Below are 22,750 nucleotides of genomic sequence, written 5' to 3' on the forward strand. Positions count from 1 at the left end.
AAAGGTCCATGTGACTAGATAAAAACAAAAAAAAAAACTGCGGATGCTGGAAATTCAAAACAAAAACAAAAACAGATTACCTGGAAAAACTCAGCAGATCTGGCAGCATCGGCGGAGAAGAAAAGAGTTGATGTTTCGAGTCCTCATGACCCTTCGACAGAACTTGAGTTCGAGTCCAAGAAAGAGTTGAAATATAAGCTGGTTTAAGGTGTGTGTGTGGGGGGCGGAGAGAGAGAGAGAGAGAGGTGGGGGGGGGGCGTGGTTGTAGGGACAAACAAGCAGTGACCAACCCTGACATTGTCATCAAACCCGTGACAAGGGTGGTGCTGTTGTTGTCTGGCGCACTGACCTCTACCTCGCGGAGGCTGAGCGTCAACTCGCAGACACTTCCTCCTACCTCTCCCTGGACCATGACCCCACCACTGAACATCAAGCCATTGTTTCCAGGACTGTCACTGACCTCATCTCCTCTGGAGATCTCCCTCCAACAGCTTCCAACCTGATAGTCGCCCAACCTCGGACGGCCCGCTTCTATCTCCTACCCAAAATCCACAAACAGAACCGCCCCGGTAGACCGATCGTCTCAGCTTGCTCCTGCCCCACAGAACTCATTTCTCGTTATCTTGACTCCCTTCTCTCTCCCCTTGTCCAGTCCCTTCCCACCTACATCCGTGATTCCTCTGACACCTTACGTCACATCAACAATTTCCAGTTCCCTGGCCCCAACCGCTTCCTCTTCACCATGGATGTCCAATCCCTCTACACCTCCATCCCCCACCAGGATGGTCTGAGGGCCCTTGGCTTCTTCCTCGAACAGAGGCCCGAACAATCCCCATCCACCACTACTCTCCTCCGTCTGGCTGAACTTGTTCTCACGCTGAACAATTTCTCCTTCAATTCCTCTCACTTCCTCCAAATAAAAGGTGTGGCTATGGGTACCCGCATGGGCCCCAGCTATGCCTGTCTCTTTATGGGGTATGTGGAACATTCCTTGTTCCAGTCCTACTCCGGCCCCCTTCCACAACTCTTTCTCCGGTACATCGATGATTACTTCGGTGCCGCTTCATGCTCTCGTCGGGACTTGGAAAAATTTATTAATTTTGCTTCCAATCTCCACCCCTCCATCATTTTCACATGGTCCATCTCTGACACTTCCCTCCCCTTCCTTGACCTCTCTGTCTCAATCTCTGGTGATAGACTGTCCACCAATATCCATTACAAACCCACCGACTCCCACAGCTATCTCGACTACAGCTCCTCACACCCCGCTTCCTGTAAGGACTCCATCCCATTCTCTCAGTTCCTTCGCCTCCGTCGCATCTGTTCCGATGATGCTACCTTCAAAAACAGTTCCTCTGACATGTCTTCCTTCTTCCTTAACCGAGGTTTTCCATCCACGGTCGTTGACAGGGCCCTCAACCGTGTCCGGCCCATCTCCCGCGCATCCACCCTCACGCCTTCTCCTCCCTCCCAGAAACATGATAGGGTCCCCCTTGTCCTCACTTATCACCCCATCAGCCTCTGCATTCAAATGATCATCCTCCGCCATTTCCGCCAACTCCAGCATGATGCCACCACCAAACACATCTTCCCTTCACCCCCCCTATCGGCATTCCGTAGGGATCGCTCCCTCCGGGACACCCTGGTCCACTCCTCCATCACCCCCTACTCCTCAACCCCCTCCTATGGCACCACCCCATGCCCACACAAAAGATTCAACACCTGCCCCTTCACTTCCTCTCTCCTCACCGTCCAAGGACCCAAACACTCCTTTCAAGTGAAGCAGCATTTCACTTGCATTTCCCCCAACTTAGTCTACTGCATTCGTTGCTCCCAATGTGGTCTCCTCTACATTGGAGAGACCAAACGTAAACTGGGCGGCCGCTTTGCAGAACACCTGCGGTCTATCCGCAAGAATGACCCAAACCTCCCTGTCGCTTGCCATTTTAACACTCCACCCTGCTCTCTTGCCCACATGTCTGTCCTTGGCTTGCTGCATTGTTCCAGTGAAGCCCAACACAAACTGGAGGAACAACACCTCATCTTCCGACTAGGCACTTTACAGCCTTCCGGACTGAATATTGAATTCAACAACTTTAGGTCGTGAGCTCCCTCCCCCATCCCCACCCCCTTTCTGTTTCCCCCTTCCTTTTTTTTCCAATAAATTATAAAGATTTTCCTTTTCCCACCTATTTCCATTATTTAAAAAAAAAAACACCCCTACTAGAGCTATACCTTGAGTGCCCTACCATCCATTCTTAATTAGCACATTCGTTTAGATAATATCACCAACTTTAACACCTATGTGTTCTTTTGTATTATTGTTGTTGACATCTTTTGATGATCTACTTCTATCACTGCTTGTTTGTCCCTACAACCACACACCCCCCTCCACCTCTCTCTCTCTCTCTGCCCCCCACACACACACCTTAAACCAGCTTATATTTCAACTCTTTCTTGGACTCGAACTCAAGTTCTGTCGAAGGGTCATGAGGACTCGAAACGTCAACTCTTCTTCTCCGCCGATGCTGCCAGACCTGCTGAGTTTTTCCAGGTAATTCTGTTTTTGTTTTTGTCCATGTGACTAGGACTCTCACCAAACATCTACTGAAGTTAGTGGCAAAGTGAAAAAGCCCTAAGGGTATTCACCTCATGGTTGAAAATTATCTTATCAGGCACTCAAAAATGAGATATTTTCCACTGCTAGTATCTCAATATTTTATGGTGCTATTTTACAGCCACAATCTCAACTGCCCAATCAATGAAAGGATTCTCTGAAACGACCTAGCAATCCAGTCAGTTGTGCCAAACCATTACAGAAAAGTCAAAAAGGAATAAAACCAGACAGGCCACCTGGCATCATCTTAGGCACTGGAAACGACAACACACCCCACCCTGTTGACCTTGCAAAGTACTCCTTCCTAACATCTGGGGGCCTATGACAAAATTGAGAGACCTGTGTCACAGCTTAGTCAAGCAACAACCTGACACAATCATACTCTCAATCATGATGGTGATGGCTGCCCTTCAGAGTTCAACGACAACAATGGATCTGCAGACTCATCAACAATGAATATGGAGATGGTTACGGATCCCAATCTGAATGTAGAGTCAAACAGTTGGGGCATTGGAACAGACATGGACAGATGCTGCTCTATGACATTGTTCACAGACAGCATGACGTCAATCATTTTCAAAAGGGACAGAAGCTCTATGGATCAAGGCTCTCCAGCAAATTCCTTCTCGCGCTGAATCTTCCAGCTTATCAGGTTTGATGCCGCACCACTTCAGGTTTCCCTTAAGCATGCCTCTGTAAAATGCGTGACTGAACTTGACTTCTTTTGCCAGCTGCTAGCTCTCAGAATGGTCCTCCATTCTAATTATACACCCTACCCAGCACAGTTGGGCTCTCGGGAGCATTGCTACAATATTTTTTGTCTGTGTTTGATCTAAGATTTTGAGGTTTGCGATCCGGTCTTGCCTGTGGATGCCAAGAATGGAGAGAAGAGTATGCGCGTGAATTTTTTCCAACTGCCTTATGTACTTACAGTATAAAGTCCATGACTTTCAGCCAGAGTAATGACAAGAGCGTTGTACATCTTGATACATACAAACATATGAATTAGGAGGAGTAGGCCACTTGGCTCTTCAAGTCTGCTCTGCGATTCAATAAGATACGGCTGATCGGATTTTCGCCTCAACTTCACATTCCTGCCTACCCCTGGTAAACAACAGGGTGAAAGGTTGTCAAGAATCTATCTACCTCTGCCTTAAAGATATTCAAGGACTCTGTCTCAACTACTTTTTGAGGAAAAGAATTTCAAAGTCTCACAACCCTCAGAAAAAGATTTCCCTCAGCTGTCCTCAATGGGTGGCCCATTATTTTTAAACAGTGACCCTGGATTCTCCCACAAGAGGAAACATCTTTTTCACATCCACTACCAAGTCCCCTCAAAATATTATATGCTTCAATTAAGGCACCTCTTACTCAAAATTCCAATGCATACAAGCCTAGCCCATCCAGCTTTCCTCATAAGACAACCCACCCATTCCAGGTTTTGGTCTGGTAAACCTTCGCTGGACTGCTTATAATTCATTTATATCTTTCCTTAATTGAGAACAATACTGTACACAGTACTCCAAATGTTCTCTCACCAATGCTCTGTATAACTGAAGTATAACCTCTTCACTCATGAATTCAATTACCCTCACAATCAACGATAACATTCTATTGGCTTTGCTAATTACTTGCTGTACCTGCATAGTAGCCTTTTGCAACCCATGCACTAAGGCACCGAGGTCCCTCTGCAATCTCTCATTTAGACATGCGTCCTTTTTATTCATCCTGCCAAAATGAATTTTCCTCATTTTCCAGATCTTTGCCCACTCACCTAACCTATCTTTATCCTTTTGTAACCTGTCATCTTCACAACCTACTTTCCTACCTGTCATCCACAAATTTAGCAACCATACTATCAGTCCCGTTACCAAAATAATTTATATAATTTCTAAAAAGGAGGTTCTAGTACTGATCCCTGTGGCATACCACTTGTCACATCCTGCCAATCAGAAAATGCCCCATTTATGCCAACTGTTTCTTGTTAGCAAGCCAATCTTCTATCCATGCCAATATTAGCTCCTACACCATGAGCTTTCACTTTTTCCCCCACAATAACCCTTGTGGAGGCACCTTATCAAATGCCTTCTGGAAATCTAAGTACAGTACATCCACCAGTTCCCCTTTATCCACAGTTCATTACTTCTTCAAAAAACTCCAATAAATTGGTTAAACATGATTTCCCTTTCACAAAATCATGTTGGCTCTACGCGATTACCTTGAATTTAACTAAGTGCCCTGTTATAATGCTTTTAAGAATAGCTTCTAATATTTTCCCTATGACAGATGGTAAGCTAACAGGCCTATATTTTCCTGCTTTCTGTCTCTTTCCCTTTTAGGATAAAAGAGTTAAATTCGCTATTTTCCAATCTAATGGAACTTTGCCTGGATCTAGTGAATTTTGGAAAATTAAAATCAATGCAAACTATCTCACTAATGACTTCTTTTAGGACGTTAGAATGAAATCCATCAGGACCTGGGGACTTCGCAAATAGTTGGAACCGCGGGTTGACAAGTACCACTTCCCTAGTGATTGTAACTTTCTCTAGTTCTTCCCTCCCTTCCAATTCCTGACTTACAGCTATTCTGAGTTGTTACTTGTATCCTTTATACTGAAGATCAATACAAAATACATTGTGTTATGTGGCACTACTACCGTGCTAAATGGGATAGAATCAGAACAGATACATCATCTCAAAACTGCGCATCCAAGACGCACTGAGGGCCATCATAGCAGAATTACATTTAACCAAAATCTAGCCTCATGGCCCAACATATCTCTCACTCTACCATTACTATCAAGCCAAGGGGATCAATTCTGGTTCAATGAAGAATGCATGAGTGCAGGCTAGAAGCAGCACCAGCATACCTAAAAATGAGGTACCAACCTAGTGAAGCTACAACGCAGGACTACTTGCATGCCAAATAGCAGAAGCAGCATGTGATAGACAGAGCTAAGCAATCCCACAACCAGTGGATCAGATCAATGCTCTGTAGCTCTGCCACATCCAGTTGTGAATGCAGGACGATAATTAAACTAACCAGAGGCGGCAGCTTCAGAAATATCCCTATCCTCAAGTGCTGACCCTCATCAATCACTGCAAAAGTCAAGGCTGAAGCATTTGCACCCACCTTCAGCCAGAAGTACCAAGTGGATGATCCATCTTGGCCTTCTCCTGAGGTCCCTACATCACAGATGCCAATCTCCAGTCAATTTGATTCACTCCACGTGATATTAAGAAACAGCTGAAGGCACAGATACTGCAAAGGCTATGGGCCCTGACAATATTCCAGCAATAGCACTGAGGACTTGTGCTCCAGAACTTGTCACACCCCTAGCCAAGCTGTTCCAGTACAGCTACAACATTGGTATCTACTCAACAACGTGGAAAATTGCCTAGTTACGTCCTTTCCAAAAAAAAAAGGCAGGACAAATCCAACCCCACCAATTACCACCCCATCAGTCTACACTCCATCAGCAAAGTAATGGAATGTGTCATCAACAGTGCTATCAAGTAACACTTGCACAGTTACCTGCTCACTGATGCTCAATTTAGGCTCCACCAGGTCCATTGGCTCCTGACCTCATTACAGCCTTGGTCCAAACATGGACAAAAGCTGGATTCCAGAGGCGAGTTTCCCACACCCCCTATTCGCATTGACATTAAGGCAGCATTTGACCGAGCGTGGCATCAAGGAGCCCGGGCAAAATTGAAGTAAATGGGAATCGGGGAAGATTCTCCATTGGTTGGAGTCATACCTAGCATAAAGGAAGATGGCTGTGGTTGTTGCAAGTCAAGCACCTCAGCCCCAGGACATTGCTGCAGGGGTTCCTCAGGGTAGCATGCATCTTCAGCTGATTCAATGTCCTTCTCTCCAACATAAGATCAGAAGTAGGGACGTTTGCTGACCATTGCACAATGCTCAACTCCTCGGATACTGAGGTAGTCCGTGTCCATACGCATCAAAACCTGAACAACATTCAGGCTTGGATTGCTAACTAACATTCATGCCACATAAGTGCCAGGCATCAATAATTTCAACGAGAGAGAATCTAAAGATCACCCCATGACATTCAAAGGCATTACCATCACTAAGTCTCTCACTATCAACATCCTGGGGGTTACCACTGAGCAGAAACTGAACTGGACTAGCCATATAAATGCTGTGGCTAAAAGAACAGCTCATGAGGCTGTGAATTCTGCAGTGAGTAATGCACCTACTCCACAAAGCCTGCCTACCATCTAAGAGGCACAAGTCAGGGTTGCAATGTAATACTCTCCACTTGACTGGACAAGTGCAACTCCAACACTACTAAAAGGAGCTCGCCATCATCCAGGAAAAGCAGCCCACTTGATTTGGCACCCCATCCAGCACCTTAAATATTCACTCCCTCCACCTACAAACAGTGTGGCATGATATAGAAGATGCACTGCAGCAACTCACCAAGGCTCCTTCCAAACCCATGATCTCTACCACATGGAAGGATAAGGATAGGAGATGCATGGAAATGCAACCACCTGCAAGCTCCCCTCCAAGTCACACACCATCCTGACTTGGAACTATATCACTGTTCCGTCACTGTCCTCGACCAAAACCCTGGAACTCCCTTCCTACAGCACTGTGGGTGTTCCTACAACACAACTGCAGCTCTTGAAGAAATCAGCACACTACCACCGTCTCAAGGGCAAACAGGGATGGGCAACAAATGTTGGCCATTGCCAGCAGTGCTCATGAAAAGAATAAAAAAAATTATTGCAGACAGCTACTCGTGCCATTTTATATCGTTTTTCGTTTTCAAAGAGGTAATAACTAGTTACACAGACATTCTATCCACCCTTTCAACTGTAGAATAAAAGAATCTATTCAAGAAAAATTACTTCCCAATATAAATTCACTGCTTGGTTTGGAACAGAGTTAGAAAGAATAGAAAGGCGGCACCCCCCACCCCCCGACCTCAACGAGTGTGGGCTTCAGTAAAAGGGCAGGGATTATATTTTGAAGTGTTATAACCCCCACAGGCGACTAGTCTGACAAATAATTCAGTGCACACTCACATAAATAGCCTCTAGGGCAAGTTACTCAACACCCACCACCTATTAAACTGCACTTTACATCATGACTTAATATCTCAGAGTACATGAGAAGAATAGTTTTCACATTGCGATATTGTGAATACCCAGTTCAGTGATAATTATATTTATCTCTACTCTAAACTGTAGGACAAACAAACCTACGCAAACACAAAGTTGAAGTTCATTAGCATAATAAAAATTCAGTTTACCTGAAAAGAGAATTGGCACGAGTTTGGTCCAATTGCAGGAACAAGTAATGCACAACCACTTGAAATGCTTCCATATTTGGTTTGTCAAACATATCCCTGTTTGAAGAAATATGCAGCGATCTTTATTGTGGGGACAGTATATTGAAATTTCAGGCATATTCAACAGGTTTATTATACAGCATTTTCAAAGGATTCTGCACCAGAACACACCATCATCAATAGAGCATCACAATCCTGACTGTATAGCCAAGTTAATTTTCTGTTACACTTCAGTTATTAATGTAGATTTAAAAACAAAGCAAGGAAATTGTATTTCTAGAACTAAACCTGAAAAAGAATGATGCCATAGCAATAACAGAGACCAGGAGGAAAAGTAAACTTAATACTCCCAGCTACAAGCTATTCAGAAAAAAAATAGCTAAAGAAAAGGGAATAGTAGCATTACAGATCAAAGACACATGGTCAACCTTGAAAGGAACGTGCTCGAAAGGGCACAAAGTATTTCATAAATATACAAATAGTAAAGGATAGTCAGAGGAAGGGCAAAGTCAATTAGCTTTTGTGGATGCAGACAGCATCAGTTGAGATACTGAGTGAGTATTTTTGTGTCTTTACTGAGGTAGCATCCTTTTCAGTGAAGGGAGTTGAAAAATTGAATAAGATAAAAAGAGGGGGGAGGAGGGGGGCCTGTGGGAAGGAGAGAGGGAGTGGGGAGTGGGGGGGGGCAGGGCGAGGGGGCCTGGGGGTAGGAGGAGGAGGAGGGGGGGGTGCCTGAGGGAAGGAGGGGAGGGGCGGGGGAAGGAGGGGAGGACAGAAACAGGGGCCTCAGGATTTCAATCTCTCACCTGCCGAAGACGATGCGGCTTCTTCCGCCGCCGCTCCCGCTCTCCAGCGGCCGAGTCTCATCCCCGGGCGGAGTGAAGCCCAACGCCAACAGCCCGCTCCATAGGCGCTCCTTCCGCCAGCTCCCAGGCCCCGCCGGCCCCCTGCTCATCCTCCCGGCTCCTGGGCCTGTCTCTCTCTCTCGCTCTCGCCAGACGGTTTCTTTCTGTTTCTTTCTCCCGCCTCCAGAATTTGAAAGCTTTCGGCCGCAGTCGCAGCAAAATAAACCGTCCCAACGCCCCACAGCCAATCACAGCTCAGCTCGCCCACGGCCAAACACAAATTTAACACAAGCCCGCCTTCCGGCCGCCGGAGCGCGTCACATCTCTGCCGCTCTGATTGGCTGCGAGGCAGAATGGGTGGGGCTGAGAGGATGATGATGTTTCCGAGTCCCGCCCCCCTCCGCTACGCCGAAGATTCGCTGGTGGAAATTCCCAGGTAAAGGATTTGCAGCTTCCCTCTGGGTAATGAACTGCGCTGGGAACCGTGCGAAATTGTGAAAGTCGCAAACTTCGGATGGTTCTGACAGTGTTAAACACACACCCCCAACCCCACCCCCTCTCCCCCTCCTCACCCCCTACCTCCACCCCCATCCCCACACTCCACCCCTAGACCCACCCCCTTCCCTCTCCTCTCCCCTCCCCATCCCCTCCCCACTCCCTGCCCCCCTCCTCATCCCCTCCCCCCAACCCCTCTCCCCTGCATCACCTTGCGACCCCCACTCCACCCCCATTCCCTCCCCCTCTTCCCCATCCCCACCTCCTCCCCCACCATCCCCTCCCAGCCCCCATACCCCTCCTCACCCCACCCCTTCCCCCTTACCACCTCCCACCTGCTCACCCCCTCCCCCACTCCCTCTCCCACATCCTCACCCACCCCCTCTCTCCCCTCCTTACCCCATCCCCCACCCTCTCTCCCCTCTCCTCACCCCCTCCCCCCACACGCTCTCCCCATCCCCTCCCCCCTCCTCACACCCTACCCCCTCCTCACACCCTACCCCCTCCTCACCTCCTACCCCCTCCTCACTCTTCACCCCCTCCCTCACCTCCTCTCCCGACCCCCTCACTCTCCCTCTGAGCCCCCTCCCCTGACCCCCCGACCCCCCCTCCCCCCACCCCCTCACCACCTCCCCCACCCCACCCCCTTCCCCCATTTATTAGCAAAAGAAAATAAAACTTAAACACACAAGACTATAGTTACACCGTTACATTTCATGTTATAACAGTTCTCACAAGATTTCTACTTAACTAAACTCCCGACTACACACCCCTTCCAGACAACAGTCCAAATAGATTCTTAATCTATAAAACATCAAGCAATATTACCACTAACACCCACTGTTGCTGTAAGTGGGGGTGGGATTTCACAACTTCTTTCTCCCTCTCACTTGACAATGCAAATCCAAAGGCTTTTAACAAAACCTTGGTTACTGGAGCAGCAAATTTCTCCAGGGTGACTAGAGGCTTTATTCCACAAGCCTGTTTCACACCTTTCAAGATCTTACACGGTCACACCCCACACAGCTTTCCATCTTTCTTTAAATATATTTCCTCCCTTATGATCTGTAAATCCCATAGTTTTACCCTTTCTTTGTAAGTTACTTTTTCCAAAAAATAAAAATCTCCCATGTTGTCCTTATGGCCAGCACTTTCAGGAAAAATAAATGTAATATCTTTGCCTTACTTATCTTGCCAGTTGTAAACATCTTATCCTGTCCCTTTGAAAATCAAACAACCGCTCAACTTATCTAAAAATGCAAATTCCTTTCACACTGTATCTGCTGAGACTTCGTCCTAGCATAGCCATCTTCATTTCAAAATGCATTTACACCTAACTCCTTTTCATGATTCAAACCAACTGTCTACAGTTTAATTAGACAAGCGCACACACATGCACACGCACACACACACACACACAGACCCCATAAGTCTAGATTAAAGTATCCCACAGTAATACAAGGGAAAAAAATTGATATTTCCTTTACAAAGTGGCAGGGACGGTGTAACTTAGAACTTGGGCCATAACGTCTGTGGAGCAGCAATCAGAGTCAGATTGCCACTTCATTCCAAGTTACTTACACTAAAATGCAGCTGCATCTTTCTCGCCCGACCTTCCGACTTGGGCCAGCTGAGAAAAGTGCAGTGCAGCTGTTCAGGAATCCTCTCTATTGAGTGCAGGTGAGTTGGACGAAAGGAAGACACAGCCCTTTTTTACGGCACTAGCTGCTGTAAAGCAAGTAAGTTTAAAGGTCCAGCTACTTTGAGAAGCTGGAGAGAAGGTAAATGTGTAAAGGTAAGTGGGTAGGGGAGCTCAGTGGGTGGTGGGTTCGTGGGGCTTGGACGGGTTGGGTGGTCGGTGAGAATGGTCAGGGAGCGGGAGGAGGGTTCAGGAAGGACTGCAGTTTGGTGGGGGGGTGGGTTTGGGAGGGTAGTTGGGTGGCCAGTGGAGGATGTAGTTGAAGGGTCCAGTTGGGCAGGCCAGTGTTGGCCGTACTTGGGTTGGGGGTGGGGGTTAGTCAGGGGTCCAGTGTGGGGATGGGGGGGTGGTCAGAAAAATGGTGGGGGGGTGTATTGGGGGGGGCGGTAGTCAGGGGTCCCGTGTGGGGATGGGGGAGGGGTGTTCAATACTATAGTTACCCAGGAGTTAGAGATGATTTTAATTCTTCTAATTTTCCTGGGTAACTATTGCTGTAAGACGGTTGGAACCACCTGAAGTCTGTGATTTTAATCAGAGTATTGGATGGTTCCTGGTGCAGAGTAATTGCCCAATGCAAGTTTGAATTTCCTGGGCAATTGCGATCCTTACAGGGGGACATCTGGGAGGGACCCCAGGCCATCCTTAGAGTAGCTCCCAGGTACAACACCACAGAGGTCGGAAGTTATGGGTCCTTGCTGTGTTGAGTCACATTATCACCTCTCTGCTGTCCAACATATTCACTGGCATTCCTAATCGAGTGCTGAAACCCACCCTGCAGCCTCCCACAAGCTGTCCTAGAAACACAGGACGGAACTCTTCCCTTAAAGGACATGGAACAGTCAAAATAAAGGACAAGTCCGTAAGATACAAGATAGTTGGTCACCATATCTCAGCCTGTTTCATTGTAATTTCAACCACATAAAATGGCGAGTTTAGGTGAACAGGGTGGTTAAAGTGTCACAAATCAGAATGCTGACAACAGCCTGCCCACTGATGGAGGTGGGGTGGTGGATGGGTGACCAACCCTTCTAAGGAGCCAGGTTGTTGTTTTAAGCATTAGAATGAGATTTTGAGCTTTATTGTTAAGTTTTCAATGTTAACTGTGGACAGTCAGGTTTCCTGAGCCTCAGGAAACCCAGTAGCTACATCCAGGTGAGGACTGATGGATCCAGGACTGAGGCCTCAGATTGACCTGCTGAATCCAATGTGCCTGACTGGACAATCCCGCACAAACAGACACCATCACCACCTACTCCACATTTCCTCTCTCCAGCCCTCCAATCACTTACTCAGGCCATCAATGTCCCCCTATCCCCACTGAGATTACCCAACATCTTTTCGACTACCTCCTCCCCTCCACCACCTCTTGCCCCTCCCTCCCCACACTCCGGTCTGCTCCCAGCGAGCCAATATATTAAAATCCAGCCCGATGTTTCTTCAATGACTCAGTATGTAAAGCTGCAGCCTGTTGTAGCTCTATCTAAGGTGGTATTTTATGCATGTTTGGAGACGGAGAGGACACTTGATCAGGTGGGAGGGTGATATGCGAGCACCCCACCACCTGCGCCAAAATTAGGTCAGTAGCCCGTGGTCAGACTTCCCGCCCCACTGGCAAGCATTCTGCCACCGCCTGTATGAACCCAGCAGCAAGCAATCCTATCGCCATACAGGGATTGTGACAAGCAAAGCTGCCTGGGCAGCCTGTAGTCTCCCTTGTTCATAGGCATTCAATGCCTGATTGAGGGACCTGGCATCAGGAAGAAGGGAGTCTACTGAGAACTGCCCCCATGCCCTTGCTGCCCATTCCGCCTACAATCCTCAGACCCTTGTACCCCTCACCCCACGAAGCCCCTCCCGCCATCACTTAGCCCTGGCCTGGGTCACTTCGCGATCCTGGGCCTCCAATGGGCACATTTCCTGCAGCAGCCACCACTTCCCCTCTGGTGCTACTGAGATAAAGAGCTGCCAGCCTCTTATTGGATGGCAGCTCTTGATGGGCGGGACTTCCATCCCCAGGGTCCTTGATCCGATGGCTACTTAATACTGGCAGGCCTTTCCAGAGAAGGCAACATAGATCTCTCACCGGCTGTCAAGTCATCAGGTGAGATCTCTTATACTTCCATAAAATCCATCCCCCAGTCTCAGGTTTGATTCACAGTCTGTGTTGAGTTAGCTGAGTTCAGTTCAGTAAGTGATCAGAATGATCAGACAAGGGGCTTCTTCCATTGCTAACCAGTGATCGATATTCGAAATGAGGGTGTGAATGTTGGATGCTGACAGGATTGGGATTGACTATAATGCTGTCATTATTTAATAGCCTGTTGACACTACGTACTAAAGCCAAGCCTCGTACCTGTAAATGATTTATCAGAAAGCACCAAACCAGGAACAAATAATAAGTTAACCATGCCTATCTCTAAATTGAATAAAGCTTTCATGTCAAGAAACTAAATTAATGCTTACTATAAAGTAAAGAATGGTTAGGAATGATGGTGTATGTAAAACAAAACAATTTCAACTAGTTGTTTAAAAATTTAGAACATTTATACAAATATATCTACACTAACCTTGGAACAGATGTTCCAAGCTTGCTCAGAATGTCAGTTGTGTTCCAACAGGAGATGTGAGCATGTTATAAAGTTTGCAGTATTCTTCTACACGATATTAAATTTGGACAAAATCCTGTTTAGAACATGGATTCTGCTCATATCATGAAGCTTCCTCCAAAAATATCAAAAACCACATTTATTTAACTTGAAGTCTCATATTCATTTGGATGGTTGAGACCAAAAATTACTTATTATCCTGAAAGCCATCAACCTAATATGTCCCTTCATCTCTTGGCAACAAAGGGGGAGCCAGTGGCATCATCATATTGCCACTTGAATGGTAATCCAGAGACCCAGAGTAATGCTCTGGAGACCTGGGTTTGAATCTCACTACGGCAGATGGTGGAATTTGAATTCAATAAAAATCTGGAATTAAAAGTCTAATGATGACCATGAAACCATTGTCAATTGTTGTTAAAAATCTAACTGGTTCACTAAGGTCCTCTCCTCATCTGATCTGTAACATAGCTGCTGGACTGTGTCTGCAGCAGGTGGTGAGGGAACCAACAAGAGGGAAAAACATACTTGACCTCATCCTCACCAAGCTATCTGCCACAGATGCATTTGTCCATGACAGTATCAGTAGGAGTGACTACCGCACAGTCCTTGTACAGACAAAGCCTTGTCTTCACATTGAGGATACCCTCCATCCTGTTGTGACATGACCACCATGCTAAATGGGAAAGATTGTGAACAGCATCCATGAGGCACTGTGGGCCAGCAGCAGCGTTGTATATAACCACAATCTGTAACCTCATGGCCTGGCATAACACCCACTCTACCATTACCACCAAGCTAGGGGATCAAAGCAAAATACTGCAGATGCTGGAAATCTAGAACAAAAACAAAAATACCTGGAAAAATTCAGCAGGTCTGACAGCATCTGCAGAGAGAGATCAACCCTGGTTCAATGAAGAGTGCAGGAGGGCATGCCAGGAACAGAACCAGGTATAGCTAAAAATGAGGTGTCGAGTGGTGAAACTATAATACAGGACTAAGCAAATGATAGGCAGAGCTAAGCGATTCCACAACCAACGGAACAGATCTAAGCTGTATAGTCCTGACACATCCAGTCGTGAATGGTGGAGGCTCCACAAATACCCCATCCTCAATGATGGAGGAGCCCAGCACATCAGTGCAAAAGGTAAGGCTGAAGTATTCACATCAATCTTCAGCAAGATGTGCTGAGTGGATGATCCATCTCAGCCTCCTCCGGAAAGTCCCAGCATCACAGATGCCAGTCTTCAGCCAATTCAATTCACTCTGCATGATATCAAGAAATGGCTGAAGGCACTGGATACTGCAAAGGCTATGGGCCCTGACAATATTCCAGCAATAGTACTGAAGACTTGTGCTCCTGCCAAGCTGTTCCTGTACAGCAACAACACAGGCATCTACTCGGCTATGTGAAAAATTGAGGCATGTCCTGTACACAAAAAGCAGGACAAATCCAACCCGGCCTGCTTCCGCCCCTTCAGTCTACTCTTGATCATCCATAAAGTGATGGGGGGGTCATCAACAGTGCCATCAAGCAGCACTTGTGTGGCAATAGCCTGTTCACTGATGCTCAATTTGGGTTCCTCCAAGGTCACTCAGATTCTTACCTCATTACAGCCTTGATTCAAACATGGACAAAAGAGCTGAACTCCCGATGTGAGGTGAGAGTGACTGCCCTTGACATCAAGGCAATATTTGACCGAGTGTGGCATCAAGGAGCCCTAGCACAACTGGAGTCAATGGGAATCGGGGAAAACTCTACGCTGGTGGGAGTCAGACCTAGCACAAAGGAAGATGCCTGTGGTTGTTGGAGGTCAGTCCTCTCAGCTCCAGGACATCACTGCAGGAGTTCCTCAGGGTAGTGTCCTCGGCTCAGCCATCATCCACTGTTTATCAATGACCTTCCTTCTATCATAAGATCAGAATTGCTGATGATTGCACAATGTTCAGCACCATTTTTGACTCCTGAGGTAATGAACATAGGAACAGGAGAGGGCCATTCAGTATGATCATGGCTGATTGAACACTTAAATGTCTTTTACCCACACTATCCCCATAACCCTTTACGTTGTTAATGAGAAAGCACCCCTTCCACAAACATTCACTCCCTCCACCACCGACACACAATAGCAGCAGTGTGTACCATCTACAATGTGTACTGCTGAAACTCACTAAGGCTCCTTTGACAGCAACTTCAAAACCCACGACCGCTACCATCTAGAAGGACTCACCATCCTGACTTGGAAATATATCGCCGTTTCTTCACTGTCGCTGGGTCAAAATCCTGGAACTCCCTCCCTAACAGCACTGTGGGTGTACTGACAACACAGGGCCTGCAGCAGTTCAAGAAGGCAGCTCACCATCACCTTCTCAGGGCAATTATGGATGGATAATAAATACTGGTCTAGCCAGCGATGCCCATATCCCATAAAAAGTGAATATAAAAAAACTCAGATCTGGGCTGTGGGCAGAAGAGCAGGAACACATGCAGCAACACACCTAATGAAGGTGGCAGTGCTCCAAAACTTATTATGAAATGCACTGCTTTACTTCAGTCTTTTCCAATAGAAATTGTTGATCAGCTGCAGGGGTATTAACAGCTACAGTGTTTTAGACACGTACTAATTTCAGCAGAAATCACCTCACGCAACACAGGTATTGTGAGTATCTATATTTACTGACCAAACATCTCCCACCATTCATTATAAAACTTTGTAGGCTTACTATTGCATCAAAATTTGGAATTCTGGCAATTTTTGTATTCCTTCGTGGGATGTGGATATCGCTGGCAAGGCCAATATTTATTGCCCATCCTAATTGTCCTTGAGAAGCTGTTGGTAAGTCGCCACATTGAACCACTGCAGTCTGTATGGTAAAGGTACTGTTAGGTAGGGCATTTCTGCATTTGACCCCATGACAGTGAAGGAATGCCAACATATTTACAAGTCAGGATAGTGTTTGCATAGGAAGGAAATTTACAGGCAGTGATGTTCCCTTGCATCTGCTTTCCCTGTCCTTGGTGGTAGTGATTGTGGATTGTGAAGGTTCTGTCGAAAGAGCATTGGTGAATTACTGCAGTACCACTGTGTGCCTGTGGTGGAGGGGAAGCCAATCATGTGGGCTGAATGGTGTCAATCTTCTCCAGTGTTGTTGGAGCTGCACTAATCCAAACTAGTGAAAAGCATTCTTTCTACCCTTAATGTCACCTATTAGCATATTCCTTAGATAATATCAACACCTTCAACACCTCTTTGTCCTTTTGTCTATGACATCTTTTGGTTATCTCCACCTATCACTGGCCCTCTATCCAGCTCTACCTGTCCCACCCCCGCGCCCCCCCCCCCCCCCCCCCCCCGCGCCCCCCTTAAAACCAGCTTATATTTCACCTCTTTTCTATTTTTCCTTAGTTCTGTTGAGGAGTCATATGGACTCAAAACGTTAACTGTGTTCCTCTCCGCAGATGCTGTCAAACCTGCTGATTTTTTCCAGCTATTTTTATTTTTGTTTTGGATTTCCAGCATCCGCAGTTTTTTGCTTTTATCTTAGTAAAGAGCATTCCATGGCTGAGATTTTATACTGGGCCAGGGTCACCACCCCACCCCCAACCCCTGACCCCGCATCTCATCGCCTGGCTTAAATGTCAGAGGACAGCCCGCCTCCCTTCTAGTTTAACCCGCAGCCATTTCAATGGAATCATGTACTCTTTGTTCAGTCTTCAAACACACAATACCAATGAATCATCCATGTAACTTACTAAAATGCAAACAAGAATAGGTTAGTTTCACTAGGGTTGGCTAAAGATTAGGACACTATAAACTGGGATATCTTTCTTTTATTGCTTCTTGTTCTGAAACACTAAGGTGGTTCAAGTGAACTCACTTTCTGGTTCCTGTGCTCTCATTTCCATTGAAGATGCAGCCTGGAACGTAAACTCATACCATCAATGAGTGATGCACGTTGCTGGGAGTCGGAGCAGAGTGGACCTGCAGCAGACAGTCTGGAGCTGAGGGGGAGAAATACCTGGATACTTTGTTCCAGAAGATAGTCACACCTCTTAGAAGTGGATCATCTGTTTGGTCAGTAGTGAGGGACAGGAGGATGTGACTGACAGCAAGGCAGGTAATGAGACCAAGCAGACAGTAGGGGAGGAGCCTCAGACTTTGCAATTGTCAAACAGGTTTGAGGTGCCCACAACCTGTGTGGGTGAAAGCGAAGTCTGCAAGGTGAATGAGCTGGCTGACCATGGCACTGTGGTACAGGAAGCCGTTCAAGCGGGAGAGCAAAAAGGAATGTAGTGGTAGTAGGGGATAGTATAATGAGGAAGATTGATACTCTTCTCTGCAGCTAAGAGCGATAGTCCAGATGGCTATGTTCCCTGCCCAGTGTCAGGGTTCAGGACATCTGCTTAGGGCTGGAGAGGTACTTGCAGTAGGAAGGGGTGGATCCAGTTGTCATGATCCATGTAGGTACCAATGACCAAAGGTAGAACTAGGAAAAGGGTTCTACAAAGTCAATATGAGTAGTTGTTTGCATGAGCCAACCTGTCTGAAAAGCCTCATCAGGAACAATTGTTCTGGAGGAGTTTGAATGGGGGCCATCTCCTACTCATTAGCAAAGTATGCAGACAATTACCTGGGTACTCAACTAGGTGGAGACAAACCATTAGACATAATTATTTGGACAATTGGATTCTGGATGTGAAAGGAATTTGTCCAATCATCATCTCATCATGGAGGACAGGCAACTGGAATCCACTGTACCACAACCATATTTGGGTTAACTGGATAGTTGGAGAAAAAGGGTCAAGTGACAAGTTTTCTTTGCAAACAGGCACAAGAGATGCTGAAGAAGCAAAATCCCTGTGTGGCTCTCTCTCTCCAGACAACATGCAAGTTTCAGACCCTGTCTGCTTTTTTTTTGACACTCCATGTGCCACAGACAGAAACTTTATAAGGAACTTGACCCCGCAGCTGTTATCTTCAGAAGAACATCTTTAACTGCATCAATTCCAACCCAGAAGGACCACCAAGTTCAGCCTGAAGCCAGCCAAGTCAGCAACCTTCAAGAATCATATACTCCTTTAACTTTACTGGGCTTTACAGAGTGGGACAATAGATGAAGCAATTTAATCTACTCGTGTGAATGTGAACTTCGAGTGTATGGTGTGTGAAAGAGGATTTTTTTATTACTTTTCTTACAGCAGGTTAAGTACAATAAAAACTATCCTCCTTTTCAAAAAGCTGAAGAAAACCTGTGTGCTTCTTTTTATAGCCACAGTATGTAAGCAGTTAAACATTCAATGAATTGGCAAGCATATCCTTTTTTAAAAAAAACCATGTTGCAGTCAAATGAGTGGAATTCGACTTGTCATCACCTGATTGTAACACCCTTGACTTCCTTCACCACCACATGCTTCTTTTCTTGTCCCAGCATCAAGTCTGACATATGTGGCTTCAAGTGTCATTATTTACTAATGTTCAGAAAGGAAAACTGCAGTAACAGCAAGCACTCCAAGCCCGGCCCCTATGATCTCAGAGGTGGAGACTGCTTGCTCACTTGTCTTGGCTTGTGACTGAGATGCACATGACAACTGTCCTCTTCATGGGGTTACCTGTAAGGGCATCTCCAGAGGCTGCTGCACCTGAACTATTGCAGGTTTGGCCTCTGTAATTGGTACACTGATACTCCTACTGTCAGAAGAACCAAGGAGTCTGACAAGGATGGCACTTCTCAAGGGGTAGCACCCTCATCCTCCTCAGTGATATCCTCAGCCCTTGATTGGTGCTCTGGATAGCTGGAGAAAAGCACCAGCTGGATCACAACTGGCGTCCCCTTTAAACATCCTGTAACATCAGCACTGCTGACTGGTCCAGCCCACATAAGTGTGGCATGCATCCTGTGGACATCAGTTTGCAGTTCTAATATGCACTCCAAGTACTGCTGCATATGGATCTCCGTGGGCCTGGCCACTTTCTCCATGAAGGAGCTCATGTCTTCAAAGCCCTGAACCATTGTGGATCACAAGAGCTCAACGGGCTCCTCCACTCTCTCAGGGAACTCCAAAATGAGGGAGCACATCTGCTGCTGCTAGCCTAAATAGACCCTGCTTTACAGTGACTCCTGAGACCCTGCATCTGTGCATGGCTGAGCAGGGCTATCTGTCCTCTGTCCCTTGAGGGGTACTGCCCACAGCTACCTCTGGCATCTCTTCCTGCACAATAGTGTTATGCTCCTCACCTGGTGTTATCCTATCTAAATGTGCACAAGAACCGATCAAGATGGGTGTATTTGTACAAGTGGATGGTGTGTAAGTTATGACAGTGCTTCTTCAGAGCTTTGCTGGTCACCTTGTCCGAGTGATGGCAAGGGAGACGATGTCCTTGTATGGTCATCTGTACCTGTGGGATTTACAGAATTGTTAGAGCTAGCCTCAAACAGCAGATGCCTCAGACAGCAGACACTTCTGCAGTGCTGAGCTTTCTCAATGCAACTCAAATGTTCGGTGTTGTGATGACCCATGTGCTGGGAAGAGCCTGTGTTTTAAACAGTCATCTGGTAGTCCAGGACTTGAATATCACTGAATAGAGAGAAATGTTGCTGAAGCTTTTCTTGCACTCATCAGGACAAATGCAAGAATGCCAAATTCCAAATGATCACAACAACTTATACTACAGGAGAAAAGGATGCTGATTGGTTGGCAAATCAACTCTGATTGGCTGAGGAGTTGCCATGGAGAAGGCAACAGGGAATTATAGGCTTGTCTAGTTCCCGGCAAGATGCAAGGCCTGAACGTATTCCTTTTGTCTGCAGAGAATGGGTCCTTGTGTAGGAATGTAGATCACTTCTAGCAAGTGTAAATGAGCCACATTATGAGCTGGATGGATTATCTTAAATTGTTTTTTAGTCTAGCTATTAGCATGCTCAGAATTGTTCAGCAAGTGCTGCCTAACTGCAGATTTACATCTAAGTTTTGGGTTTTACCGTTGCAGGCAGGTTAAGTATGGTTTGCACTCTGCCTATAATGAACAACTGAAGGGACATGCTGTTTGATTCAATCAGCCAATTGCTGGGACGTACAGCCCAAGTACCCAGCCTCACACCGGCACTGAAATTCATACATGACGGTGCTGAGTTGTGTGGTAGACAGAACAGTTTTTTGGACTGATGACAACATCCTGATAGTGGAAAATACCGCTTGCATAGCCAGTGTCTAGCAGCAGCATGAAACAGCTTGATTAACCTGTTGTTCAAATTTTTGAGATACTTTGACTTTTCAAGGTACTTGTGTTGCCATGGCTGGCCATTGGTCCTAGTTACACCTGTCTTTTTGTGGTGTATATGGAACATTCCCTGTCCAGTCCTACTCAGGCCCCATCTTAACCCTTTATCTGATACATTGTTGACCGTATCAGTGTTGTTTTCTGCTTTCTTCTGGAACTGGAAATTTTCATGAACTTTGCTTCCAATTTCCACCCTTCCCTCACCTTCACATAGTCCATCTCCAACCTCTTACTTTGGATGTTGGTTTCACTTTAGAGTGGGGCCAGCAGGTCTGGAGCTTTGCTTGTATACCTACATTTTAATGAGGTTTTACGACCCTTGAAGTGATTTTGGAAGTTAAGACAAAGTAGGGAAAACTGTGCTGTTGCCTAGCAACTGGGGGCCCACAGAGATGGGGAGAACAGAAAACAGTTTTAGTGCAGTTGGAAGTAGGTACCAGGAGAAGCTGAACACAGGAGAGGGAACGGCAGGTGACAGGTTCAAAAGAGCAAAGAAGAAAGCCCCAAAACCAGGGAGTGGTATAGGAAAAGGTCCCAAGATGGCAGTTAAGCCAAAGGACGAAGACCTGGAACAGAACCTGTTCAGTGAAGTTAAAGTAAGGAGCAGAGGAAAGGGCTCTAAAGAGAGTGTGGAGAACACAATCAAGGCAAAGTGGGCTTGTGAGATGCCAGAAAATCAGAAGAAACAGCCAAAGGTGATTCACTCTTTAATACAAGCCAATGAAGCAGTGGTGTCCTGCTTGGCACAACCAAATATCTGAGTGTGTGTGTGTTTTAATTTGTTTACTTATTTTGTTGGAAGAGTAAAGGAACACTTCTCCCTTTGAAACAAAACATCAAGAACCTCCAGCAGCATGTCTTTACAGTAATCAAATAAAAATTCTCTAGATTATCTTGAGCCACATCCTCCTTCCCCATAGATTCTGAGGGAATACATTTCACCTGTACCACTGCTACAGTTTTAACAGACATTTCCTTTTCTGAGGAATCCTTATGCGTTCCTACTACTGCAATAGGTCTCTCATTTAATTTCCAGCAATTACTGTTTGTGTGTGTAAAGTAAACTTACAAAGTGACTTCGTAAATGGAATTATCATGGCGGGAATTATTCCTAAACCACCTGTTGAAGGGGTAGAATTTATTCTAGTTAATGATTTGGCTAGAGGAAACAGTAATGTGGCAACGACTACTGCAGCAGGTGGGTGATCATGCTGACCTTAACCAACTCGTGGGGCCAAAAATGAGATACTTACTGCAGATAACAAGCAATTGAAGGAAAAACTGATTGATGTGCAGAACCAACTTTCATGCGTAAAAGGAGTTTGCTGATAAAAAGTGAGAATTGGGGAGAACAAGTCACAAAGTAGAACACTTGACGGAGGATTTGATATGTCTAACTGATAAACTTGTAGAAGCAAATTTAACAAAGATTGATCTTCAAGATTTAACTGATGAACTTAAAGCATCAGAAGTCTCTATGAAGTAACATGGTAAATGCCTTGAACAAGAAAAGGAAATACTAGTTGGTTAAATATGGAGTTAAAAACTAAACTTAGTGAACTGTTAGAACTTTGTTGTGAAAAGAGTAATGAGGTTCTTGAATCTCAATGCAAACTTGAGGAAATGAAAGATGTGTGGTCTGGAGTGTTACAATTCTGAAGTTGTTCCTGTGAATAAAAACTCCTTGCTGAATTGTGGTCCAGTTGAACAAAGAACTGATCCAAGTAACATCAGCTGGACTGACATTTTAATTCAACACCGTGCTGTCACGTTTCAGTCCTCAGCCCGCTGACGTGTTCCAATGAAGCTCAATACAAGCTTGAGAAATAGCACCTTGTCTTCTGATTAAGGATCTTACAGCCAAGAGTTTAACAATTTCAGACCA

General features: G+C 45.9%; 1 protein-coding gene across 2 annotated transcripts in view; it reads right to left on the reverse strand.

The window, feature by feature from the left end:
* haus6 (HAUS augmin-like complex, subunit 6) overlaps positions 1–9,026 on the reverse strand; it is a 71,305-nt gene extending 62,279 nt beyond the window's left edge. For both annotated transcript variants that reach the window (XM_041186959.1, XM_041186958.1), the window contains exons 1-2: positions 8,747–9,026; positions 7,902–7,997 (exon numbers count right to left, since the gene is read on the reverse strand). In XM_041186959.1, coding sequence (XP_041042893.1) covers positions 7,902–7,997; positions 8,747–8,895 — 245 coding nt within the window. In that variant the 5' untranslated portion in view covers positions 8,896–9,026. The remainder of the gene's footprint in view (positions 1–7,901; positions 7,998–8,746) is intronic.
* Between the last annotated feature and the right edge of the window lie 13,724 nt (positions 9,027–22,750).

The sequence above is a fragment of the Carcharodon carcharias genome, chromosome 4 (assembly GCF_017639515.1).
Source record: "Carcharodon carcharias isolate sCarCar2 chromosome 4, sCarCar2.pri, whole genome shotgun sequence".
Taxonomy (NCBI): Eukaryota; Metazoa; Chordata; class Chondrichthyes; order Lamniformes; family Lamnidae; genus Carcharodon; species Carcharodon carcharias.